We start from the raw sequence: 27,388 nt of genomic DNA on the forward strand, positions 1-27,388 counted from the left end.
AGTTGCACATTGCGTATACGCAATATTCGCTGTAGCAGTGTGATTTCTTTTTTGGTACACACAAAGGGAAGGCGCAATTTAACCAAATAAAATCGTTCTCGAACTCTGTCAGAGCTAATGGAGGCAGCTTACCCGCGGTTCGGATCAGTAATCAAAAGCGCTCGCAAAAACAACTTACCTGCAAAGAGAAAGGGGAAATTTTCAATTAGTTTATGTCATAAATATGTGAGTTTATTCAATTTAAATGTAAGACCAAAGAAAGTTGCTTAATGGCAATTTTACTCAGCAATGAATGAAAGAACGAGACTGGGAAAAATGCTCCCAGTGCTGAAATGGTTAGAATCAAATCGAATCGTTCACTGAATGATTTCGGATTAAGCTTAATAAATATTACCCTTATATCTATAACATCTGACAGAAACAGTTTCTGAGATTAGCTCAGTGACACTCCACCCCTTCCCACTCCTGTTGCAACCTCTCTAAGCTTTAAGCTTTTAAATCCTGACCACTTACAACAAAATTCAGCTTGTCCCAGTTCGGTTCTCGCAGGCGTCTCAAAAGCGTCATAAGCTGTTTTCCCCCATGGAAAGCTTAGCTGGCAAAAGCTACGCAGCTAAAACTTAAATGGAAAATGTGAAAGCTCTTGCTGTGGTGAAAAGTTTAGCGAGTGCTTTTGCTTGCTTTTGTTGTTGTGGTTGGAAGCTTTGATTTGAGAAGCTCCTTTCTGCAGCTTTCTGCAGATCAATGTGTTGGGAAAAAAGAAGTGAAAAAAGTTGCTAGAATTTTACATATATTATAAATCATATTTCCAAGCGTATCTCGTGGATACATTTAATGCCTTAGCCCCTTGAAACTGTATTTTGTTGCAGAAATTAACTGAGTTGCTACTTAAAATACAAATGTAGTGATTTCTGACATATTGATCCAAGTATCTTCAAGATATATTTGTATCTTTGTGCAAAACTAGCTTTGGATGTTCCCCCATTTAATTTTAAACACAATTAAATTCAGGCCAAAGCAGCAAAAAAAAGCCAGAAATTATTGCTGATATTTTTAACTGAACCCCGTACATGGTTCATTCTCAGCGGTTGCTGCCAGCAGTCAAAAATTGTTAAGCGCTTTTCATATGTAGCTCTCAACGGCACCATTTCCAGCGCTCGACCATTTGTCAGCTCTTTCAACTTTTCATTTGTCAAGCAACAATCTGAGCAGATTTATCGCACGGAGTCTGACCAGATTTACTGGTAGTTTTTCGCTGTTTCTCTTGTTTTCGCTTCACTCCCTTTGTGACTTTTCCCGGAAGGCAGCTCTAATCCCAGCCCAATTGAACTCTGCCCCATGCGGCAGCACGGCTGGTGGTTTTGTGGCAGATGCAAAAAAGCGTTGCAAGCTCAGCAGGTGGACAGTGGACGGCGCACGAGTGAGATAGCGGGTTAGCGGGATAGCGCGCGTGGAGCCAACTCAAAGGCCAAAACAAAACAAAACAAAACAAAATTAAACGTAACCCCAAGGGTGGTCGCTTGCATTCACAATTGTTTTGTTTACTGGCAAAAGGGGAAGGGAATCTCTCGCTACCAGGAAAAAATTAGAAAAGGCCAAAGAAAAGAAAAGAGAAAAAAAAACAGAGAAGAAAGGAAAAGGGCAAATAAAAACTGACTTATTGAAGTTGCGAAACAGTTGGAAGCCCATCAAATGAAGTGGGCATTGTCCTGAACTCCAGCTGCTGAGTGCTCTAAAAGATAATTAACTAATTCTCATAAATCACACGATAGGTGTAGAAATTTATACATGTTAAAGCAGGGGCAAGGTTAAGTCTCTATGGCACATATGCCAGGGCCAATAAAGGGCCAGCACACAAAGAGGCACTTGCTAAAATTGTTGATTAAGTGTAACTTTTGCCCATTTGTCGCCGATTTGCCTACGTGTTCCGCTTTATTTCAATTGGGGGCAACTTTTCACCGCCCTGCAATGCAATAAATTACAGTCCCGTTCCCCCGTGCTCTGTCCCTTTTTCATTTTTAATGGTCCTGTGTTTATTATCATTGCTTCTCCCATGCCCGAGAGCATCACCTTTGTGCCGCTGGGGCCTCAGCCCACAGTCCACGGGATTTTCAACTTTTTGCTGCCTCGCTTTTTCTCTCCTTCTTTCTCTGTCTCTGCCTCTGCCCCTCTGCCCCTCTGCCTCTCTGTCGTTGCTTTTTGCTGCCTCTCAATGTTTGTCTAACCCATCTCAGATTGCCTTTATCTTTGGGATATACTTCAAATGGCCATCCGAGCTGGCAGGCTCTCCTGCTTGAGCCCGGGGCCCAGCAAGAGGTTTGGTTTACCTTCCAAAATGTCACACGTTTCGTATGCGTAATATTTGTAATGTCAGCATTAACGTTGCCCCAAGGGGCAGATCGCAGCGGGACAGGCCACGCGGATAATGTAATGGCTGGGATGGATCATCGCTGTGCATTCTGCTGCAACGTTTTATGCTAATTAATAACTTAACTCGATTTTCATATGAATTTTGGTTTGCTTTTGCCGTTGCATAAAATTCTACGCAAAATATTTGCAAAGAAACAAAAAAAACAATGCAGCGGTACGTTGGGCATAAATTATGTAGAAATACAGGGAGAGAGAGAGAGAGAGAGAGAGGGAGAGAGGGAGAGAAAGAGAGAGGGAGAGAAAAAAAAAGAGAGAGAGAAGCAGAGGCAGGGGAAGAGTGATTGTGTGGGAGAGAAGCTATTTAGGCGGCGTAATTTATAGTTGATTTAATGCCTTCTAATTAGCGTAAATATGTTTTAACGGTGGGGCCTTTTAATTGGCTTTTGCCCCCCTCTCCGCAGCTGCACTGTGATGCTATGGCAACCAGCAAAATATCCATAAAGTGATAAGCAATTTAAAAGTGTACTTTAAATTGAAACGAGTTGAGTATTTCAACATGATACGACATGGCACTTAACAGCACTGTTTTTGGGCAGCAGCCAACACTAGATGTGTAAATATTGCTAAGCAAAGAAAGAGAACAGAGAGAGAGCAAGTCAAAACATATGTAGAACTGGTCATGCTTTAAGCAGAATCTGTCAAGCAGCAGGCGGCAGGCGGCAAGCAACCAGAGAACCAGTGTTGAACAGCGACGGGGACAGGACGTGGACAGGGACAGGGCACTGGGACGAGCAGCGGGACCACTGTGGACGACAGTTCTCTAATATCCGAAACTTCAATAAAGCATCCGACCTTCCGGGCAGCCTTCCACCCCATCCATCCTGCTGAGCTGCGCAAATATGCCTTCATTAGCGCCTGAAAGTATGCAACACTCGAGCGGAGAAGGACCCCGTGGCGAAGCGGAGCGCAGGACTCCGCGAATACAATATGCAAACAAAAGCACGCGCTGGCATGCAAACACCGTACGGCTGGGCTTCCGCGGCAGGCCTTTCAAAAAAGGTTTCTCCCAACAGTATCAACAACGCGCTCGGCCGCCCAGCGGACAGACAGCCCAGCAGCATCTTTGCCACTTTTGGGTGGAAAACTTTTTCCAAGAGCGGGTTGTAAAGTGTGTGCGGCCAGGCACGGGTAACGGGAAGCAGCCCGCAGAAGATGTCCACAGTAAGTAAGAGGAATTAATGCCAGAGAGCTTAGAGAGGAGTGTGTTTAAGGTCAAAGAGAATGATATTAGTGGTCAACGGGCCTAAGACCCCCCTAAGATTCGGTCCAACAAAATGAATTGGCTTTAATAGCGTTGGATGGGGGCTTGTGTATGGTATACAGACATTAAATTAATCGCAACTAAGGGAGAAAGGAGCTAAAAAGAGTTATTAAGAGATGGCTTGCAGCTGGGGAGATTAATGCTTAAAAATCATGCAGAATTTTCATTGCAATTTGAATTATTTGGCAGGCAAAGCCAGCTCAAACTGCTCAACAGTTGTGAGATGAAAGATTTGCCGAGAGATTTACAGATTGAGAAATATTTGTTTGTATTTTGAACAGCAGCAATTGGACTCAAAGACAATTTTAAACTTAATATAAAGCACATAACGAAACTCTTTGAATAGTAAACAATAAAAACCAAAGAATATTCGCAAATATTTAGGCATTTATAAGCCAGAAACACTAACAGAAATGCAAAAAAATAACGAGCAATATTTATACAACAATAATCCTTAACACTTTCTTACAGCTCCCCCCAGCTCCACCTGCTCCAGCACTATCTGACACACCCCCCCAAAAATCACACCAATTCCCATGAAAATAGCTGATTATAAACCCAGCTGGGCCCCGCAGTGCAGCTTGGAGTTTCGACACCGAGAAACCCTTTTTGTGGCGAAACCGCAAGAACCTTACAGTTCGTTCGGGGAATACCCCGTGCGGGGTTTGGTGTCGGGAAGTGGGGGGGGGGCTAATAAAAAATGCGGACTGCGTCATCGGTCGATCCCCTGATAGCTTAAAGATTGCTCACCAAATTGAAGTTTAAATATATAGACATTAGCTGTTCCTTTTTTTTCGTTTTGTTTTTCTGTTCATTGGCAGAGCAAAAACAACTTTGACGTGGTATATAAATGAGGCCCAGAAGGGACATGCCCAGGACATCGTGGACTCAGGGACTCCTCGCCCTTACTCGCCGTGTTTTTTTTTTTTTTTTTTTTGTTTTGGAGCAACAGAGCACAGCAACAACAACAACAACAACAACAGCAACAAATACAGTAATAATAAATATTACTTTTCGGACCATTTGTCTGTATGTTTTTAATAATAAATAAACTGTAAACATAAGTCACGCATACAGAAAGCCCAAAAGTTGAGCCCTGAGCTCTGCCAGAGATTTATCTTTTCCTCTGTATCTCTATCTGTATGGTGTGTGTGTGTGTGTGTGGTGTGTGGGGAGGAGGGAGTGCTCCCAACCAGGCCCCGGTCCATGGTCTTGTGTCTTGTGGTTAAAGCTATGCAAATGTTGCGGCCTGCCGTATAGACTGTCTGGATTTTTAAAGTCTCTGGCCCCCCCCACCCCACCCCACTCCACTCCACGCTGCGCCACTGGGAGGGAATGCTTCCCATTTTCATAATTCCAAAGGGAATTTTTGATTTGGGAATTAATGGCACGACTAACAGGTGGAAGAGGCCGGGCCAAAGAGAGCTGAAAGTGGCCTGCCAACTAACTGATAAGGTGCTTAAGTAAGTTTGGCAGCCTCATATGGTTTCCCTTTTTTTTTTTTTTTTACTTTTGCAGATGCTCTTTGAAGCGAGTTTAAAGCTTAAAATAATTAAACGACCGTGTTTACTCTCCCAAATAAATAGTATACGAATATTTTAAATTCCATTCCATTACCATTCCATTAAAAACTTTTCTGAAGCTCCAAAGTCAACAACGAATATTCCGCGAACTAAAAATTCGCTTAAATAAATGTTGAAGCGTAATTTTTAATTTTTCATTTCGATTTACGAGTATTTAATGTAAGTGCAAACTTTTTATGCGTAAACAGTTTACGTATTTGTTGCTTGAATAAATTGAATAATTGTGTTGTATTACTTTAAATCGAGCATGAAATGGAGCCTATTTCTGGCTGAGATTTTTCCTGTGTGTGTGTGTTTTTTTTTTTGCACTCACTGAGTTTTACTTTATATTCTGACTAAAATAATATGCCCGGGGGGGCTGACCACGAATGATGGTAATTTAATTTGAAATTTGTTGGCGTTGCAACAATAAATAAATGCAAATATTGGGCCACAACTGTCGACTGTTGTCGACTCCTCTCTCTGTCATTTGTAATTTTTGTGCTTATCCATTAGCGAATATAATAAATCATTTGATTTATTTTAATATAACCATAAAAAGGGCAATACGCTGGCACAGGGTAACGGGAATATGTTGTGGATTATGTACATACATATATATATTCTGGATCCTGGCACTGGCTGATCGGCTTTAAGCTCTCCCCGCCCCCCTTCCTCTGCCTTTGCTTTGATTTGACTTTCTTTCGTTCGTTTTTGCTGAATTCTCATTATTTTTGGCTGGCAATTAAATTTAAATACATTTAATGGACATAATGACAATAATTGTTTAAGTTTCCCTTGCCCCAACACCCCCGCGCCACCCACCGCTACTATATTCCTTTTAAGCTGAAAGCGCAGTCGAAAGGAAAACGAAAGGAAACGAAAATTTTCATGGCCTGGCAGCTTCAATTACCCCCCCACTTTGGCACATCCTTCTCCCCTTTGCACCATTTTCCCCATTTCTGGGGTTCATTAAAATTATTCGCATCTCTTTTATTTTATTTTATTTTTTTTTTGGCTTTTCCTATAGCTTTTCTCTGGCTGATGTTATTAATATATCTCTCTGTGTTGATTTCCCTCTGCTTCGCAGCCTCGCAGCAGTGTGAGAGTGTGAGAGAAGGGGGGGGCTGGGGCAGTGAACAGGGTACGAAAAATTAAAAACATTTAAATTTAATTATACGACTATGACAAACAATTTTGGCAGTCTGACAACGCCACGGGACGATGGGCGGCAGAGACCAGAGGGGCCAGAGGCTGGCGGTCTGGGGGTCTGGGGGTGGTCTGGTGGTCTGGTGGTCTGGGTGCTGTGTAGCTGTGTGCCTGTTGCCAATGACATTTTCCGACTGATGGAATGATGGGTCTGGCCTGGCCTGGCCTGCTCTGTCTTCCACTGCCTTTTAGCATCGCCCCCAAGCAATTTGCAACAACAAGTCAACAATTAGCAGCAAGTTCAATGTGCCACAAGAGTCCAGGACATGCGACAAGCGACGTGGACATGGACATGCTTATAAACAAGTTCATTAGCCAGGGGAAGAGCAGATTGGGGGGGTGTGGTGCTGCTGCTGCTGCTGCTTGGGGGTTCTCCCGAGTTTTGGGCACACAAATTGATTGAAGAGAAAATGGCCAAAGTTTTAGCTGGAATTTTAAAGGCATACCAGGCCCTGGCTGAGACTGTTGCATCACCAAATATTTTCACTACACCCAGAGCAAAATGCCCTGAGAATCGAATAGTGACCTTTATATTTATTAGATTATTATTATTTTCCCTTTTATTATTTAATATGAATATATTTGATCTAAATAAGTTTCATATTTAAAATAAATATATTTCATATTAAAAATAAATAAATATATTTCATATTTAAAATAAATATATTTCACATTTAAATTAAATGTTTTCATATTTGCATTAAATAAATTTCCTAAAAATTTTTATATTTTATGTTTTATATTTCGATTAAATATTTGCCGTATTAATCATACTTTTCAATACACTTATGCTGAAGTCAAAGTTATTTTAATTACATTTGTTTGTTTATTTTTAATGCAAAATATCTAATTTAGATTAGCCGAAGGCTAAAGCCTAGCCAGGGCTAACGCTCAAGTGGACTTAAGTTTTGTAAGCCTAAGTCAAACCTATAGAAATAAATAAATAATTGAAATATTTTTCTCTCAGTGTACTCCGCTCATGGCCCCGCTAAAAAGGCAGCACATATTATTTGTAGTTTGAGCAAAGACTTTGTGTATTTTGCTTTTGGAATTTCGGCGACCGAAACAGGCCAAGGATCGGGGGCGAAGGCTAGACGAAGGCTAGAGTACCCGTAGGTTAGGTTAGGTTATTCCTGAGGCAATATTTTGGTATGTATTTTGATGGTCTTTGTTCAAGAAATATCCCCCCAGCAACGCGCTTATTGGTATGGCTTATCACACGACACTCACCCAAAGAGATCCGTCTCGCTGCCGGGGAAGCTGATCCTGGGCGACAGGGGCGAGCGACCCGCACGCTTCAGCATATCGTGCAGGCCGGGCGGTGCATGGATGGGACTCAGGATGGTGATCTTGCGATTGGGCGGCGCCAGAAATCCCCCACTCAGGGTCAGCTGGGTGCGCATGCCTGCGCTGCTGCTCTTCATTTCGATGGTCTCCGCCGACTTGGAGATGAGGATCGATGAGGACTGCTGCAGTCCCAGCTTTGACATGGACAGCTGCATGGATCCGCCAGCGCCAGTGCTATCTGATAGATTGCTGCCAATGCCAATGCCAATGCCAATGCCACAGCCATTGCCATCGCCCAATGCCGCTGTGGCATCATCGATCTGGGTGGAGGCACTGCGTATGCATTTCTCAGGCCTGGCACCGCTCACCGGTGTCATGCCGGCGGCCGCCTCCGAGTGGGCCGATGTGGAGCGCACAAACTGCCGCACATGCTTCTGGTGGGCGGTGAGGAAACCGTGCGATCCGCTCTCCGGCTGCTGTAGGAAACTCTGGAACTTTGTCTTGCCGCCGCCGGAGCTGGCCGAGTTTCCACCAGCGCCAGCCACCGCCTGGTTGCTGGAGCCGCTGGCCAAATACCGGGTGCTGCTGCTGCTGCTCGTGCTGGTGCTGGTCCTCTGTTCGCTGGTGATTATCGACGTCGAGGACTGCGCCTTCAGCTGCTGGGCCAGTGCGGCAGCAGCGCTGGCGCTCAGCTGCATGGTGCTCTGCTCGCCCACAATTGTGCTCGACTGCAGGCTCTGGCTGCGCGTTGAGCTGGAGATGATCTTCTGTTGGGTCTGTTGCTGCTGCTGCTGATGTTGGATCTGCTGCTGCTGCTGTTGGATCTGCTGCTGCTGTTGCTGCTGTTGCTGTTGCTGCTGCTGTATGGATGATAGATTGTTGGTGCTGCTGCTGGTCACCGAATAGGAGCGTGTGGCCACCTTGGTGGTGCTCGAGCTCGAGCTCGATGTCTGGCTGCTGAACTTCTGCTGGCTAAGCTTCACCTGCTGCAGATGCTTCTGTTCCGCTGCCACTGTGGCCACGGATGTGCTGGCAAAGACACTGTCATCGCTGCCAGCGGGTGAGCCCAGCTCCATGTCCATTTCCATGGAGCGCAGCTCCTCGGCATCCACCTCGCTCGGTGTGGTTATAATGTACTGAGGCGGCGGCGCCGGCTTCTGTTGGCCTGCACCACCATTTCCATTGCTGTCGTTGCTATTTCCGGACATTTTTTATTTTTATTTTGGTTTTTGGTTTTAGGTTTTTTGCAGTTTTTTGCTTTTAGTTTTTTGCATTTTTTTAGTTTTGGGTTTTTTGCAGTTTTTTTTGTTTTTTGTTTTGGGTTTTCAGGTGGTTTCTTGTTACGTTTTGTTTTTGTTTTGCTGCGAAACAGAATTTTGGTTAAAGGTTAAAAATCAGTTTCAGGCCAAGTTTGTGGCTCTCTTTTTGGTAGTGTACTCTCTTGCCACGTTTTTGCATACTTTCGAGGGTGAGGTAGGGTTGGTTGAAAGAGGAGACAGTGAGGGGAGACTCATTTCGCAGCGAGTGAGTACGCTAATTAGCTGAACACCGAGCAAAGTCTCTAAGGACCCGCACGCGTATTAAACAGGAAGCAACAAAAGACAAAAAAAAACTTTAGACACACACACACACACACACACAAAGAGACTGTGAAATGCTTTGGGTACAATTTAATTTAATTTAATTTAATTTCGTATTCGATTAAAGGCAGAATTTGCCTATTGATTTTTTTTTTAGGCATAAAATTGCCAACACTGCTGCCAGTTGCTATCACATCTTGACAGCTTCTTTTGCGATGACAACACACACACACCCATTGTGGCTTCGGTTGAACAGCGGCACGAACAGGTTCGACTCGAACTCGAACTCGAACACGAACATGCGGCAGCAGGTTCTGGCCCCAACTCCGTGCCAGAGCACACCACACCACACCACCCGACCGCCATCTCCCTACGCTACGCAGCTGCTGCCTCCCCTTGGTCTCATCAGCAAAGCAACTCGCCTTTGGCAAAATGTTCTACCTCTGATATTTTTTGGGGGGTTCTTCTTTTTTTTTTTCATCTTTCATCTCTTCAGCAAAATTTTGTTTTCATTTTTTGGTGCTGCTGTTTTTTGTTTGGGTTTTGCGGTGTGGAGGGGCATTCTAACAAGCTGCATAATTAACCTGTGAACCTGTGAACCTGTGACCGAGACTCGTGAAGCTGAAGCTGAAGCTGTTGCTGCACTTTACAACCCCCACTAATTGATGGAGGAAGCAACATTCCCAGCTCCAGCTTCAGTCCAGCTCCAGTTTCAGTCCAGCTCCAGCTCCAGCTCATTAACTAAGAGCCTTTGATTGCATTACTGATGCGGAAACTGTGATTTATATTGCAGTTTCTGTTTTGCCTTTCACTGGCTGCTTCTGTTCCTGTTTCTGTTCCTGTTCGTACCTGGATTACCGCTTTTTCTTGCCCATATTTTGCTGCACAAATGCAATGCGCGATTTTGCGATGGAAAAGGACCCACGGTTAAGCAGGATGCAGAGCCGAAAGGAATTTCCACGAAATGCCATCGCCTGGGCAACATGATTCAAAAGAACGATATTTCAAGTTCTTTGATTTGATTTGAATGACCCTCAGCCCCAGTTCTAGTCCCAGTTCCAGTCGCAGTCCCAGTCCCAGTCACAGCCCCTGTCCACCAAACTCGGTCATTTTGTTTGCACTCATTGCCCGGCTCTGTTTGCCAAATGGAAATCAATAAGCAATCATTTTAAATGTAATTCCCCTGCACTGTGCGAACTATTCATTGCCATAGAAACATTTGCTGACTTCCAGTTGAGTGGCAGAGCGGACAGTCTTATCGCTTTCTGATTCGCCTGGCAATGAATGGCAAAGAAAGCTACGAGCATGAATCAGAATCAAAGGCAGAGCTGCCTTAGGGGTCAGTTTTCAAATGCCGCAAGGCAACTGCATTGCCCTGTCCCATGTCCAGGCTGAGGTCGAGGTGAGCGCAATCCAAGCGATTGCCATATTTGTTAATTTCTCTAAAATGCAAAGCTAATAATAATCAAGTATATTTTACGTTAAATATAACATTAAAGTGCATTCTGGAACACAGCGAACAGCCATTGGCAGCCGATCCGTCTGTCTGTAAATTCCATTGCCATATAATTCCGTTTCCATATTATATTAAAATTTAACTATTTTTGTTATACCCGTACTCAAAAAAGGTAAGGGGTAATTTGTGGTAAAAGTGGATGTGTGCAACGCAGAGAAGGAAACGTTTCCGACCCCATAAAGTATATATATTCTTGATCAGCATCAATAGCCGAGTCGATATAGCCATGTCCGTCTGTCTGTCCGTCTGTCCGTCCGTCTGTCCGTCTGTCCGTCCGTCCGTCTGTCCGTCTTGATGAGCGCCTAGATCTGAGACTATAAGGCTAGAGAAACCAAATTTGGTTTCCAGACTCATGTGATATCACACGCTACAAGTGTATTTCAAAATTTCGCCCCGCCCCCTTCCGCCCACACAAAGGACGAAATCTGTGGCAGGCACATTTTTAAAGTACGATAAAACTAAAAACGCAGTATCGTAGAGAGCCCATATCTACCAGATTGCCGACTCTGAACTAGATCGGATTATAATTATAGCCAAAATGAAGAAATTAATTTTCTGTTGGTTCCCTCTCCTCCCAGCGCTGCTGACGCTACTGTTCTCTTTCTCGCTCGCACACTCTGCCGCGTTCAGTGCGCGACAACCCTAGCGGAGGAGATGTAGAATCTAAATGGTACATGTACAATCTACATGTTAGTGTAGAATATACATTGTAGATGTAGATAACAGATGTAGCAAAAAAATGTAAAATTTTTAATTTTTCAATTCTAAAAAATCATAAGCTCAAAAATGTACATATATGTATACTGACTGAGTACGTGTATAAGTAGAGTCGCGTCTCCAGAAGCGACTCACACGTTCCTTCTCTTTTTTTTTGGATTCATTTTCTTTGATGTGAAAACTTGTTAATAAAATTAGCAAATCTTAAGTCTTAAATGTTTTGATTTTGTATTTTTATAGTCACGATTATAGTCACGATTACAGTCACGATTATAGTCACGATTATAGTCACGATTAAAGTCACGGTTAATGGTCATGATTCTTCATAAAATTTCTTCCGCAAAGTCGCTCTCTGGATTGCGGTGCAATTTGTTGCATAATCAAGGTCAGGCTGCTGCTGTTGGGGGGGCAGTTTTGGAGGGCAATGCCTATCACAAAATACCCAGGGCTCCACAGAACAACAATTTGTGCAACAGCCGGACACAGCCACACCCACACGAACGCACACACACACACACATGACGAGTGACACACAGATACAGATGAAGGGAAAAGGATGTTGGTGCAACTTTATGCAAATGGGCGAAACCTTTTGGCCCGCTTAGCCACCAGAGAAATGGCACACTGCCCCACTTCCTCACGCAAGGGTGTGTGGCAATGGGGCTGCAATGCATTGAGCCGGAAGCACGTCTCTACGGCTTGTTGACACTTCGCCCCCCATTTTTTTTGTTGCTGTGTTACCTCTCTAACATTTTGCGTCTTCCCATTTTTTTTTGACGACATTTAAAAATTCGCCAGCATGGGGCGTGACACTTAAAGTAATTGCAGTTCGAACACAGCAGACACAATGGGCAGATGCTCGATGCAGTGCCAACACAATACAGGTAATGCCTATACAAAAGCATCTATGCACAATGCACACCCGTAAATAGCCGCAGAACAGTGGCTGGGAGTAGCAACAGACTGCAGCCAGGAATACTCGTAATAGTAGCAACAAATACACCGCCACCCCACCACAGAGGGGAACAAACAGTGAGAGGGGTGGGGGGAGGGGGCAAGCAACACAGTCAAGAATTGATCAAACTCCATTACCTTCTCCTGCACTTGCAGGTTGTAGTAGTCCCGCGATTTGTATGTACAATCAATTCAATTTCGCATTACGCATACGCCCCGCCTGCCCGCCTTGCCCGCCTACCCTGCCTTCTACACCATTTGAATGCGATAACCATTGGAGTCTCAGAAATTACTCATTGCTCATTGCTAGCGTTATTTATTACACTTTATTGAGCGCATATTTGACTTGGTTTGCTTACTTTGCTTTGGCATTCCATCAACAGCAGAAGAGAACAACAAGAACAACAATCAATTTGCATTTACAGCAAACAAGAGGCGAAAGCAATAAGCTTTATACTATACATATATGTATGTGTGTATGTGTATGTATATGTGTTGATTGCCACGCCTCGAACGCCCTTCTAGTTAACAAAGGATTTCCTTAGTCTACAAGTCTGCGTTCCGTAACGTCATTCTTTTGTTATTTCACACTCACATAAGTCCGTGACTCTGTACTCAGTACACCTCCAAGCACACACATACACACACACATATATGTATGGAACTGTCAACATCATTAACCATATATCAACTTCACTTTCAATGCCCAAGCCCAAACCCAACGCCAACCCCAACCAAATGAATGCTAAATGAGTGTCAAAGTGTGCTGAAAACACACACATTTGCTTTAAAATTGTAACCCAAAAGGTAGCTGTGGCATGTAAAAGTTGCATGGACTTGGCAGGCGGCAATATTCAGGTATATTACAGTGTTATTTTTGTATTTATTTATGGCTTATTAGTTGATATTTTCACTGGGAAGGGACAGCGCTTTGATCTTTTTAATTAACTGTCAGCCATCCACGTGTAAATAATCGAGCTATCACTTTAGTTGGTCAACAGCAACAACAACAACAGCAACAGCAACAAAATAGTATAGTAACTTTAGTTTTATTTTGTTTCTAATTGGGTGCCAGTGCAGATCTAAACTTTTTCTCCAAGGGGTCAGCTGGGTCCGAGTAACTTTAAATTGTGTAAAGCAACCACTAAATTTTTTGCTTTGCTGCCATTTTCAATGCCACTAATTGCCTAAGCACTAACCACTGAGCCACTAAAAAATTCTATTACAAAATCTGTACATCATCCTTTTGGCTTGTGGGGGCCTCTTGGGGCCATTAATAAATCAGTTATAATTAATTTTGAAATAACGCTCGGCCCTAATTTGATTCGATTTGTGTAATGCTCGTGTAATAACTTTTCCATATCGATTGAGCTCGAGTGGCCTGCTGCCTGCTGCCTGCCGGCTGCCGGCTGCCCTATTGAGGAGGATGTTAATTGACTTGGAAAGCGATTTAACTGGTTGCAGAGTGGGTGCTGCTGCACACGGGCGATATTATACGCATATAAATGAAAATAGGAAATGATTTTGCTGGTTTATGCTGGTTTACTGTGCACTGACTGCACTGACCATGGGCCAAGGTCAGTCTTAGCCACTGCCGCCGCCAAAGTGCCGTCATTTTGGTTTTTTTTTTTTTCATTTTGGAATGCACTTCATTTCTGCTGCGGCTGTGGGGCAAAGTTAATTTAAATTGGCTTTAGTTTTAATGCGTGCCATGAAACAGGCCGCCTGTGCCGCTTGGCACTGACCTTGCAACTCCAGCTCCATGGCTACCTATGGCTAAGTAATTTCACTTGGCAAATAGTACTATCAGGCGGCACAGCATCTAAGCCTCTTGCTACGCAGCAAATTAAAAGAAAGCCATGAGAGTGAAGGTTAATTTATTTTGCGCCATGAAATTACTTAATTCTTTGCCCGGAATGCGCTCAACGTGCAAAGCAAAAGGGGTGGCTTCGGCTTAAATGGCAAAATTAAAAAATAATAAAATGGCAAAAACGGTAAAGGTAAATATTTTCTCACAAGCGGCAATTCCAATGATTTTTATCATAGCTGCCATAGCAGCTAAGCGTAGCAAAAAAAGATATTAAAAAATATATATACTATAAATCTTAAATAAATGTCATCTGTATTTTTTTCTCGCCCTTAAAGAGTTTTCCAGCGCTGCTCAGACTTGGGTCTGGGCTGTGCATTTGCATATGCAATTTTAGCTCTTCTTTTTCACAAGTGTCGGGGAGTTCTGAAAGTCTAGTTTGAGCACTGCAACTTATGCACTTTTAACTGTTTTTCGGTATATGAACTCTACATATATTAGCGGGAATTTTAACCACACCCAGAGAAAATAGGACTGAGAAGCGAAGCCAAAATATTTGCACATTTTTACATACATATTTATAAATATGAAAATATTAAATTTCAATATGTGACATATTTCAAATTAAATATTCTTATATTTAAATTAAATATTCTTATATTTAAATTAAATATATTTCCCACAAATTGTAATATATTCAATTTGTTTGTTTATTTATTTTAAGTGTTTTTTTATATTCATATTAAATTTGGGGCCATAATACATTTACGTTTAACTCAAAGTGAATTCCATTGAATTTAATTTTGTTTGTAAATCGAATATTGAATTTAAATATGGCTGTACATATTTCTTTGAGTAGTTAATAGCTTTGGGTCGAATTTATCAGTAAAATTATTTCGTTTTATGCCAGCGGAGGATATCCATGCAATCATAGAATAATTCCAGGAATATGGCATATGGTGATGCCCAAACGGATGCCGGGATGCGCGCCACTCGCTTTTGGCTAATTTGCGTTAAAATTTGTCGGAGCATATTTTTTTTGTTGGTATTTATCCGGGCAGGGCAATGCAATGGAGGTAGATCCCTGCCAGGAGAGGTCGTGCTGAGGGCAGCAGGGCAGCAGGCTCAAGGCTTGCAATTTAATCAAAGTTCCATTAATAATGAAATGCCGCACAGTGGCAACAGACGAAACGAGAGAAACTGAAATTGTGAAAGTTACAGACATTTTTCCATTTACCCGCAGCAGCCTCCAAAAATCCTCCAAATGCCCGCTTCCGGGTAACAGCGGAGCGGAGCGGAGCGGAGCCGGCATTACTTAAGCCTATTTAAGCTGAACAACACTGGAGGTGGCTGGTGGAGGGGCGGTGGTGGGAGGGCTTAAGGTAACACGACAATCAAAGACACAAAACGAGCGGCCAAAAAGACGAAATGAAAGAGAGACACACGGAGCCAGCGAGAGCAGCGAGAGCAACTGAAGCGGAAAAAGAAGTCAGTGAAGGGGGGTGAAGGAGAGGGCTCCGCCACGTGTTCGTAGCCTCAGCTAAAATTCAACACTCATCAACAAAATAACAATATATATATATATATATTTCGGGTAAACTAAACACCCTTTAAAGTTAAGCAATTCTAATTTTATCAAGCGAAATCGATTGAATTCAAATTAAACGAGCACCAGGCCTCTGTCAGCACGGCCTTGAAAGCATCTTTTTTGCGCATTGTGCTGCAAAAATTACGCAGAGCTGTCAGCTTATCGACAGACACTTTGAGATGCAGAGATGCGTCGCATTTTCATTTTTCATCTTTTGTTAGAGTTGAAATATTTCGTGACACCATTTTATATGATTTTTTGACACTAGCAAAAATAATCAAAGAATTATGAGTCAGAAGGAGATGTTCGTGAAGGGGTCAGAGAAGATCCAGGTAAGCTCCTGCCTAGTACTATGTATTCCCTATTCTCATATGCCAGCTGTTTGATGGATCAGCTTAGCCCCTCGTTGCGCTGCTCGATAACTTGCAAAGTGCCTAGAACCCATCGCCAAGTAAAGCTTTCAAATTGCTGTAGCACTTTAAACGAGTAAAAAGAGTATTGATTGTGGTTTGCTTCCAGCACTTAGATGTTTTATGCAAAACGATGGCCGATGGCGAGCGGAGTAAATATATATTGGATATTTTACTGTTGGACTGTTTGCTATAAATTGTATTTTTTGGTAAGCTCAAACTGCAGTGTCAAAGTGCATTCGGTTAAAGTCTTAAATACACATAAAACTATGCATGTATCTTCCAGGCATAATTGTGCTGCTCAGTGTAAGCCAACAAAAACAAAAAAAAAAAAAAAAACAAAACAAGCAAACAAATGCCAGAGGCCAAGAGCCTGGCCAAAAATTGGGTTCACAGTTTGGTCAGCCATAAATTTGCTTAATTTATTTGTGCGTGCTGTCGCTGCCTTTAAAATTGTTTCGTGGTAGGAGCAGCAGCAGCAACCCCCCACCCCATCCAAGACAATGAAGTGAAGCCACAAAGCCACAAAACCAATTTGATGACGACAATGATGATGGGGTTGGTGGCCTGAGGGTGTGCTCTAATGGATCTTTGGATCCTCCACTGGCGGAGCAACACACAGGTTGGTGTTTCTTTGGGCTATCAACTTTCAGTTTCCGCTTTATATGCTGCCATTTTCATTTCATTTTCATTTGAATCCTTAGTCTTGCCTTATGTTCCGCCTCACACTCGTAATTGCTGCTGCTGCTGCTGCTGCTGCTGCTGCGGTGTCAAGAACATGCCACACAAATTTTTCATGGAGCAAAGGGGAAACCCATGCAAGGTTGTCATGCATTTTAATTGTATTTTCATTGAATTTTTCCTCACATACTCCTCCCTATACCCCGGAGCGGCAAGATAGCAATCCCAAAAAAAACACACACAAAGAAGAAAAAAATAAAACAATAAAAGGATTATTTTAGAGATTGGAAAAATGTCTTTGTTGGCCAATAAATTCTGTGTTTGACTTGTCTAACTGAAACTGTGACCTTTTGTTGTCTTCTGTGAATTTTTGTGTCGTATTTGGCCAAGGAATTTTCATTTTCAGTTTGATTTTGCTTTCGAGATGAAAAACCAAGGTAAATTAATTTAATTAAACTTATCAAATGTTGATTGGCTTACAAGCGTAAAGCAAACGAATGTCACAGGCAGAAAATACATACATACATATGTACATATGTACATATGTATGTATGTATGTTTAGTGTATGCAGTGACTAGCAGTTCTATTCAGAATTATTAGACAAGTAAGTAAAATATTCCCGAAGCTTTAGTTTATTTTATAATTATTTTCCAATTAAGAAACACTAAAAAATAGATTAAGTCTCTCGACTTAAGTTTAATATTTTTATATAATATTTGACACTTTAACGTGGAATTTTTGTGAGATGGAAAATCTTGGGTGTATTTTTTTTTTTGAAAGTAAATCAAGTCCTTAACGGCTGTCAGTTAACCACAGAAACAGAGAGAACTTTTTACTTTAGCTAAATCGGCTCATAACAGGGTATTAATCCTGATTAAGCGATAATTCGCAAGATTTCATTAGCCACGATTTATCCGCATAAGTTTTTGTATTCCTTTGGAGATGCGATATATTTAATCGATTTGGCATTGAATATTTTTGGGAAAACCTTTGGCACCGATCGATCTGTTAGCCCACAATAGTTATCATTAATTTCCATAATGGAAACATTTTGTCGAAATTTACAGGAAACAAAATTCCACTTGAGACTTTCTCCTTAACATCCGCCTCCCCATCCCCCTCCCCCACCACATCGACAACTCCACCCCTAACAACTTCTTCTCACGCAACATGCACGACACCCCGCTTTGGTGGTGCTCCACAGCCGCCCCGCCCCACACCGCCCCTAATCAATCAGTCATTCAGTCAGTCATTCGTTTCATTCACGTTTCGGGGGCAAGGTGAGTGAGGTCACAACATGCCGTTCAACATTTTTGGCAGTTTTAATGTGGGGGGATGGGACGGGCACTCCAACCGTTCAAGAATGTTAACAATTGACAGCCCCGGGCCAGGAAAACATAAAAAAAAAAAGAAACGAAACGAAACGCAAGAATAAGAATAACGAAGGAATCACAAAAGCTGACCCCCCTCGCCATCAAAAAAATATGTTTTTTTTTGGGGGTAGTCTTCTGCCAACAACAATAAAGAAAAATGCAAAATCGATGGGCAAAAATGCGCTCCACAAAAGCTTTAAAGACAGTGAGGGAGGGAGGAGGTTGAGAGGGCATGTGTTGGTTGATCTTACCCCTAGTCAGTGAGGGACAGGTGAAGTTCTGTATCTATGATACACACACAGACACAATGCAAACATTTTCATGCGACGCATTTCAAACATTTGCCTTTCCATGCGGCAAGAAAGGGATAGACGGCGGTAGTGGTGGTGGTGGGGGGGGGGATAGAGAGAGGGCAAGGCTATTGTGGCAAATTGCTACAGTGCTCAAGTACAGTGGAAACCAGCTAAAAGCGAGCGCCAATGGTACTGTAGAAATTCAGAGTAGCGAGAATTTGCATAAAGGAATTCTTGCCCACAATTTAATACTTCTATAAATGAAAAAGAAATAAAATAAATAGAAGAAATAAATAATAAATAATAAAATAATCAATTAAATATTTTTGACAGGCCCATTAATATTTGGCCATTAAAAATGCATAAACTAACATGAGCGAAATCCCGTTTAAATTTAGAATATTATAATGCCATTTATGAGTTATTATATTGTTCACAGGCCGCCATTATATATGTACCTTTGTATGAGTGGCATAGCCAAATATTTACTCGTAATTTCGTAGATATTTAATTTCTCATATATTACAATTTATGCTGCCCCTCATCGTTTTGTATATTTCTTCGGACTTTGCCATTTGCAGAACTTTCTGCCTTGCTGTGTTTTTAGTTTGTTCATATTGTGTCTTTACTGTAGTGGGTGCTGCCTGTATTGACCCTATCAAGTGGCTGGTTCAATGGGAGCCTGGACAGGTGAGTGTCTGCTTTTGGCTTTGCTCATTTTTATACATATATATTTTTTTTGTGCTGTTTCTGTAGCTGCCGCTTATTCTGCTATCAACATATTTATAGGCACTCCAAGCACACACACATACATACATATTGTCCATGCAGCACACACACACACACACACACACACACACAGAGCCAAACCGATAAATTGTGGCAGAGTTTCAGAGTATTTTTTTCTTTCTCTTTTTTAAGGCGATTTAACATGTTTCTCTTCCTCAGTCACTCTTTGGATCTGCTCTCTGGTGGACGGAGAGCGGGGCTGGGGGCAATTACATAATAATTCAATGAATAACAAGCAAGGCATGCCACAGGACGCGGCACAGAACTAAAGGTATAAATCTGAGATGAAGAAGAAAAAAAAAAAAATTATAATAATAATTATTTCAGTTTCCTAAAAGTAGGCAGACGGCAGAAGGAGAGGGGGATCAGAAGCGTGAGCAGCTGGAGACCCAGCAGAGGATGCGGTGCACGATACACACACACACACACACACAGTGGGAGCGAAAAGTATGCTCTAGTGGCCACCTGTCTGACTAAAGGCGAATGAAGAGCAGCCGTCGCCCAGCCCAGGACGTGGATGTGGATGTGGATGTGGACGGGGAAAGATGAAAGCGCGCCCAAGCCAACGAGACAGGCAGGCAGGCAGAGAGGCAGGCAGGCGGACGTGAATGCTTCTACCCATTGTCTTTCCTTGTTCCTGTTGGTTTTCTGTTTCACTTGAAGCGTTTGGCTTATGACCCAAGCACAAACATACTTCCCGGCAACTGATACACTCAAAGGCCACTCCACCTCCAGCTAGCAGCGCCCGGCCCCGCCCGCCCTGATGCGCATCAAATCACGTTCAATAGATACTCTCTTTGTACTTTCGATTAATATATGTATGCAAGTAGGCAGATCTTGGCAGTGGACTGAACTATGGACAGTTCTTTAAAACAAAAGTCTGGATTCGAGTTACTGCCGCTGCCTTGGCCCCTGTCAGTGGCCTCATACATTCCTCAAATAGGAGCAATTACAGTGAAAATAAGCTCCAAAGTTAACCTTAATGACTGGCCAACATTTCTTAAGTTCATCTTCTACTTATATCATCTTCCAAAAATGGCAGAACTGTGGCCAAAACAAAATACAAAAAAAAATGTTTTTTTGCTGCTGAAAATTCTACAATTAAAATGGCGCAAAAAAGTGACATTTTTCTTTTGGTTCTTTCAGCCATTTCCGTTTGCCTTTCTTCATCTTCTTTTGTGGAAAATTTGTTTGTTTGTTTTCACTTCGAAACTTGTTTCGTTTGCTCTTGCACTTTCCCCCAAGTTTTTCGTGCAGCTCCACTGCCGCTGGTGCAGATTTTTTTTCTTCATATTTTCATATATGAGAATTTCATTAAGGAGTTTTACCCACCAGTTCCCCCAGTCCTTTTTTTTAAAGCACTTTTTTGTAGTATTTTTTTTTGGGCTATAAGTTTTTTTTTTTGCCTTTCCTCCATGGGTGCGTGGGGGTCCCTTCTAGCATTTCTGCTTTGCCGGCACTCATCTCTCCATTTAGCCTTTTGCCTTTTTGTTTTGTTTGCTCTGTTTTAATCCTCTTTGGGCTGTCTTCCTTCTTCCTATTCGTGGCACCTCTCCACCGTCCCCTGGAGTTGTTTGTTGTGGTTGTCTCTTTCCGTCTTTGCCACACCGAGCCACCCACATTTCATATTCCTCTTTCATTTAACATTTTCCTTTTCTTTCTTGTTGCTGTTGTTTTTTTTTTTTTTGGACTCTTGTGTCTGCTACTGATTCTGTTTTCCGTTAATGTTTCTATGTCAGTGAGAGAAATTCTCCACATCTTTCTGTTTGGCCAGCAACATCTCAACCCTTGGGGGAATTGTTTCACTTCACTCGTTGTCTTTGTCTTTGCATTTGTCTTTGCCTTTGGCTTTGTTGGTTCGCTGTCTATCCGAGCGACTGCTTTCTTCTATCCCCCCCCATCACGTCTTGGCTGCTGTCCGGTCCGCTTTGGGTGCTGTCTTGTCCGCCTCTTACCTTTCCCTCTACCTTCTGGGTGGGGTTGATATAAACGTGCGTATGATTGTTTTTCTCATAATTATTAATTAAGTTATTTATTCTTGGGGGCAACAGCCCATGGTTTATTTTACCCTCTCTCATTTCTCAGTGGCAGTCTTCACCTGTGAGAGGCCATTTTCCTTCCCTTCTCACTCGCTCTCTCTCTCTCTCTCTCTCTCGCTGGGTTTTGCTCTCTGCTGGCTAATGGGAACGAGGCTGCTGCCAGCACTAATTAAATTATGAAGTGTTTTCTGCTACATTTACCCCCACGCTCTACCCGTGCTACTCAGCTGCCACTCCCAACCCTTACGCTACCCCAGCCCCCACCCCCAGCACCAACGTTTCTGGGGCACTCTCACGTCTCCATCCCTGCCCAAAATACTCCCACACACACTAAGCATTATACATCTAACATAGCGCATTAGTCGCTGTCATTCAATCGGCAACTAGTATGGTTGTAATTATTTGTTGTCGCTACTCAAGTGCTCAGCGAACTGGCAGCACTTATACTACACCCAGCACGGCCCAACACCCACCCAGCACCAAAAGGAAAAACAGAAAATAAGGTGAAAAAAAAATAGTAGGAAGCCCAAAGCGGAAACGGAAGCTGTTTGAGCTTTGTTAAGGGAAGAGCCCGTGCCAAAAGGGTTGGGGGTTGGGCAGGAAGTCGAATTGCGTGAGAGTTCGAGCTCCGCCCGCACGACTCGTTCCTTGCTCTTCTTACACACACACACACACATGTATTTGTGTGGGTGCTCGGTGTCCTGTGTGTGCGTGTGTGTACATATGTGTGTGTGTGTGCAAACATAATTTTCATACAAATTAGAAGGCAAATTAAAGCCCCACATACACACTGGCATGCGAGTCAATACGAGAACTAAGAGACCTATTAGTTGTGGGGTAACTGATTTAGGTGGCAAGGGTCGAGGCCTGGGGAGTCCTTTTGTCAGTATGAGAACTGATTTGTGTGTGTGTGTGTGTGTTCCGTTATTGTTCTCATTGCTCTCGCCCAAAGGATGCCCATTGAAAATGTTACGATGATGAAGCGAACAAGAGAAGAGGGGACAGGAACCGCTCACTTTATGATGATGTCAGTGGGAATTTTCGGAAGACTTAAAGGCACATTTTATGATCTAATAAAAATGCACTCTCCACCTGGCAGATACAATCTCATTAGCCAACAAATTCAAGGCGTTTCCTAATCAGATATATGTGACATATAAATGTTAATGGATAAAATGTACGCAAAATTGTAACCGAAATTGCAAAATAATTTCGATTAAAATTTAAAGTGTAAAAAATAAGGAATAAAATAAGGTAAGGCTGGTTGATTCGGATTTAAATATTTTTTTTTTTTTTGTAACTAATTAAAAGTGCTAAAAATATGCGAGCAAAAGCGATGCACTGCCAATTCCATTTCAACGAAAAGAAAACCCAAAAAAAAAAAAACGCACACCAAATGGGAAGGAGAGAAACGGGTCGTAGAGGCTGGAAAAATATTTCTCTCTGTGTGAATTTGGATTCATTTTGGTTTGCTGGAAACACCAAACAGTTAGCTGCTTGCTTCATGTGAACCTTCCACTTCCGGTTCCCCTCTGGTTGCTGCTCCCCCCCCACACACCCAATTTATGCTTGTCATTGCAGGTGGAATGGAATGGCATGGAATGGAATGGCTGGGTGTATGCTTATATTTTGCTTTGGCTTTGGCTTTGTCTTTGTCTTTGGCTTTACTTAGCATAATTCGCCGTAATTTGTGTGTTCATGTCAGACATTATTACAGGCTGGTTGGTGGGTTTGCGGCGCTCCTTCGTTGCCTTCGTTGCCAAAAGGGAAATCCAGTATACATACATGTACATGTACATGTACATGTACATGTACATATTCCTTTGAAACATTATTCATGCCGATTTATGATCCATCTCGTTCGGTTCCCTTTTAATTTACTGTAGGCTGTGTGTGTTTTTTTTTCTCTCCCTCGGGCTGGGCCTTGCTTCCTTTTCGCATGTTTATTTTTTGGTTCTTTCTTTTATTGATTTCGCGGGGAAATTACACGGGATAAATGACAATGAAGAAGCCCCAAAATGTCGAGCGCTACATACATACATACATATATTTATATGTATGTGCATGTGAAAGTACAAGCTGCTGTTGCTGCTGAATTTATCAACAGGTTGTCTGTCTGTCTGTCTGTCTGTCTGTGCCCCAGGGCCTGAGGCATTTCTGGTTGGCAGAGATCTAACAGAACGGTGTGGGGTGCAGGGGAACAGGTGGGGCATATTTGGTTTGCCTTTGAGCCCCCAAAATAGATGCCACCCCCCCCACACACTGATTCGATTGGCGCAGGGGCAAACCCGAATTTTCGTTTTTCATTTCGGTTCGAGTCGCCCGCTGGGCCAAAGAATTTTTTGTCATCAGAGCAGAGGTGTTCCCTGGCATGTCATATCGCGCCCAACCGTTGCCGTAGTGGTGCATGATGCGCGGCCACTTTTGTTTTACTGCAGCTCGGCTGACCCGCAGCGATGCATGTAAAATTTGATTAGCTGACAGGACACCGCGGGAAGCGACAGGGAGCCTGCAGAGAGCTGCCGAGCACAAAGCGCTCAAAGCCCCAGCAGCAAGTTCACAATTCAGAGGCACTTGCCAGGGTCCAACTGAAGGCTAACCTGGGATCCTGCCCATGAACTGAAAGCTACGATTCTGTGCAGAGAATTCGCAGAGATGGATGGAGACTGCCCGTCAGAGTTTTTTTTTATCCGCTGCTGTGAACTCCAACCAATCGCAAGGAGCAGCAGATCCACTGCGGACCAGAGCACATCCCACACAGCTTGCCGTATTTGCCGCTGGAAATTGCAGCCATGGCTGCAGCGGACAAGTGAAATAAGCAGCGACGCGACCGTTGATGCTACACCGAAAGAGGTGGAAACGATAAGCCAGCTAGCTGTTGCCGCAGGGGCCCAAAACCTTTTTGGACTCGGTAATTGCGTGGCAGAACAGCGAACACGAGTCTGAAGAGCCCTGCGGCAGGCGATGGCAAAGCTGGCAAAGAAGCTGCCAACCTGGAACTTGTGCGTTGTAAAATATGTTTTACGCTTGCTCTTATTTAATCATGCACAAATAAATAAGTTAGGCGGGGAAAACTACTGCCAAAAGATTCGCACCAGACGTGGGACTTGTGGGAACTGTGGGACTGCTGGGGTGGGTAAATGCAACCAATAGAATTTGCCATTCGCTGACTGGCTCGGATTTTTTTTTGCCGGGATTAAGTTGTCAACGCGGAGGCGCAGCTGTAGACCATGGCAGGCTGTTTCGCAACATGGCAACACAGTTTTAGCATAGGACCAACAGCTCAGCATCGAATGCTGTCAAACGCTGAGCAGGAAACAGAAGAGAGCTGGAAGGGAGGGCTGGCTGGCTGGCTGGCTGGCTGGCTGGCAACGCTTGACATTTGCCCGGAGGAACTGCTCCAGCCGGAGTAGAGACGAGGGTCTAGAGACAGAGAGTAATAGTAGTATGTGATAAGGATAATAAGCACACACACACACACACACACACACACACACACAAATAGAGTACAGACAGTGGGGGCCAAAAGGATTGTCTGTGTGCTGGCATTAAGCGCATCAACGTTAATGGCTCCAACCAGGCAACGCGGCAACCCGGCAACCAGTCAGGCAACCAGTCAGGCAGGCAGGCAGGCGAACGAGCGCCATGCTCCACATGACATTCAAAGAGCTTAGCGCCGTATAGGAAGTGGACACTTAAAGTGGCCGGCAAAGAGCCAGAAGGAGATTATAAAAATCAAACCGGGTGCCCAAGAGAATGCCGGGGCGCAAATATCGCCGGCAGCTCCGCAGCTCGGCACTTTGTCCCTGACATTGGCAGTCGAGTGGCGTGGCAGAACGGAAGGGCATGGAAAGGCTAGGAGATTGAGCCTGAGTGAGGGCTTTATGTACCATGCAACCGAATTCAATTGATTATTTCTACCTTCCACAGGGCACATAGGGCACACAATATGTTGTGGTAAATCATTGAGGTACGCTGCCTTCTCCTACGGGATATAGTAAAATAGCACACAGATTACTATACATATTGAGCAGTAGAAGCTCGTTAATTGTGACCCTTCTTGGGCTGATAACTCGCCCAACTGTAAGTCTGCCATGCGCAGCGTCACACGATCGAGTCCTGGCTACAGCTCCCAATTGGCCATCGAGGGACACTGGACCTACATAGCCTTTGCTTGCTTCCTGCACATTTTATCAGGTTTAAGTTGGAGATTTTAAGGGGCAAAGGATAGCTTTGTGTGTGTGTGCCACAAGTTGAAGGTGCAGCAAGTCGCAAGTTAGGAGGATTTTAAAATGAATTCACAAGCTAATTTAATTGATTGATTGTAATTCTATTGCCATATTTTTGACATGCTGTACACTCAGAGAAAAGTGGCATAGAAATAGCAGCAGGTTTACGTTTAAATCAAATAATATTTAATAATACAATTTAATAGCAAACGATGTTAAATTAATTAGAAATCACTTTGATTTAATCATAAATGTATTCCACAGTATTTTTAAATACTGCACATATTTAATTTAAATATAAAACACTTTAAAATAAATATAAAACACTTTAAAATAAATAATAAAACACTTTAAAATAAATATAAAACACTTTCAAATAAATATCTACAATATATTAAATTTGTAGGAAATATATTTATATTTTGTATAAATTTAATATAGAAATATAAATATATTTTGTACAAATTTATATATATTTAATCTAAGTATTTGTCATTTGAAAAATATTTAAATCACATATTTGCATATTGCTATTTAACTTTTGTCTTTTACAATTTCCTCTCTCGTTGCAAAATAAATAAAATATTTTAAATTGGTTTAAAAATCAGAGTATATTTCTGAATGTAGGTTTATTATTCGCAGGGCTCAAGTGATTTAATCAAAATGTATGCATCATATTTGAGCGCAAGATATTACAGTTTATTGGCAGCTTTCCCACTGGAGTGGAGCACTCGTATTTTATGCATATACTTGAGTGTCTTAATATAGTTTTATGTGCCAATTAAGTAATTTTTTAACTTTAACTTTAATTGCTCAAATGCAATAAACAAAAACAAAAATGTGTGTTGCAAATGACTCAAACTGCATGAGTAAAGCACATTTTTGTCTGGTTTGTTTTTCTCGGTTTATCACGAGTTAATTTAGGGTGTTGTGTGTGTGTTGCCCAGTGGCAAGTTTAACCACTCAGCAGCAGCAGCAGCAGCAGCGGCGGCAGCAGCAGCAGCAGCAGCGTCTGAACGTAAAAACTGAATCTGGGCAAAAGTTTTGCGTTTAGATTTCCGAGTGCCGCTGTGTGGTGGTTTGTGGCGCTGGTCAAACCCACAAAAACTCGCCTTGATTAGGCGACATAAAACAAGTTAATGACAGTGCTCATTATGCCAACACAGCTGGGTGCCTGCTCAATCAGAATACTGCCCCACATCCCCACCCCACCCTACACCACATACTTCTTGGGGGGTTACACACCCGCAATTAATCATGCGGGAGCGGGGTGGGTAGAATGAGAGGCTGGCTGGCTGGCTGGCACAGACTTTTTTTTTTCACTTTAAAGCCAATTTATTGCTTTGCACCCCGCAAGAATTGATAAATTTTTGAATACGCTGCGGGACACCCCCCCAATTCCCTACAAAAAAAAAACAAATAAAATGAGAAAAAAATCTTCACCACGTAAGCAAAACCAAATAAAAATGATGAAAGACTTAGGTGGGGAGGGGGGCTGCCACGTTGCGTGTACATGATGAATGGGCAGGCGCAAACAAAATCCCAATAAAATTGTCGACAAAAAGGCATAAAAATTGCACAAATAAACAGAAGGAACACATCGGCCGGGTAGGGCAGTGCAGGGGGGGGGGCAAAGCATATTATAAAATACAGCCACAACGT

General features: G+C 42.8%; 1 protein-coding gene across 6 annotated transcripts in view; it reads right to left on the minus strand.

Moving 5' to 3' along the window:
• Positions 1-27,388, minus strand: part of LOC111067023 (cAMP-specific 3',5'-cyclic phosphodiesterase) — a 129,323-nt gene that overhangs the window by 69,943 nt on the left and 31,992 nt on the right. For 3 of the 6 annotated variants that reach the window (XM_022356040.2, XM_022356039.2, XM_022356038.2), the window contains exon 1: positions 7,693-9,031. The exons of the other annotated variants lie outside the window; for them this stretch is intronic. In XM_022356040.2, the coding sequence (XP_022211732.2) occupies positions 7,693-8,957 (1,265 nt within the window). In that variant the 5' untranslated portion in view covers positions 8,958-9,031. Of the gene's footprint in view, positions 1-7,692; positions 9,032-27,388 lie in introns of those variants that run through there. 6 annotated transcript variants of the gene reach the window in all.

This window comes from Drosophila obscura, unplaced genomic scaffold (genome assembly GCF_018151105.1).
Source record: "Drosophila obscura isolate BZ-5 IFL unplaced genomic scaffold, ASM1815110v1 contig_73, whole genome shotgun sequence".
NCBI lineage: Eukaryota > Metazoa > Arthropoda > Insecta > Diptera > Drosophilidae > Drosophila > Drosophila obscura.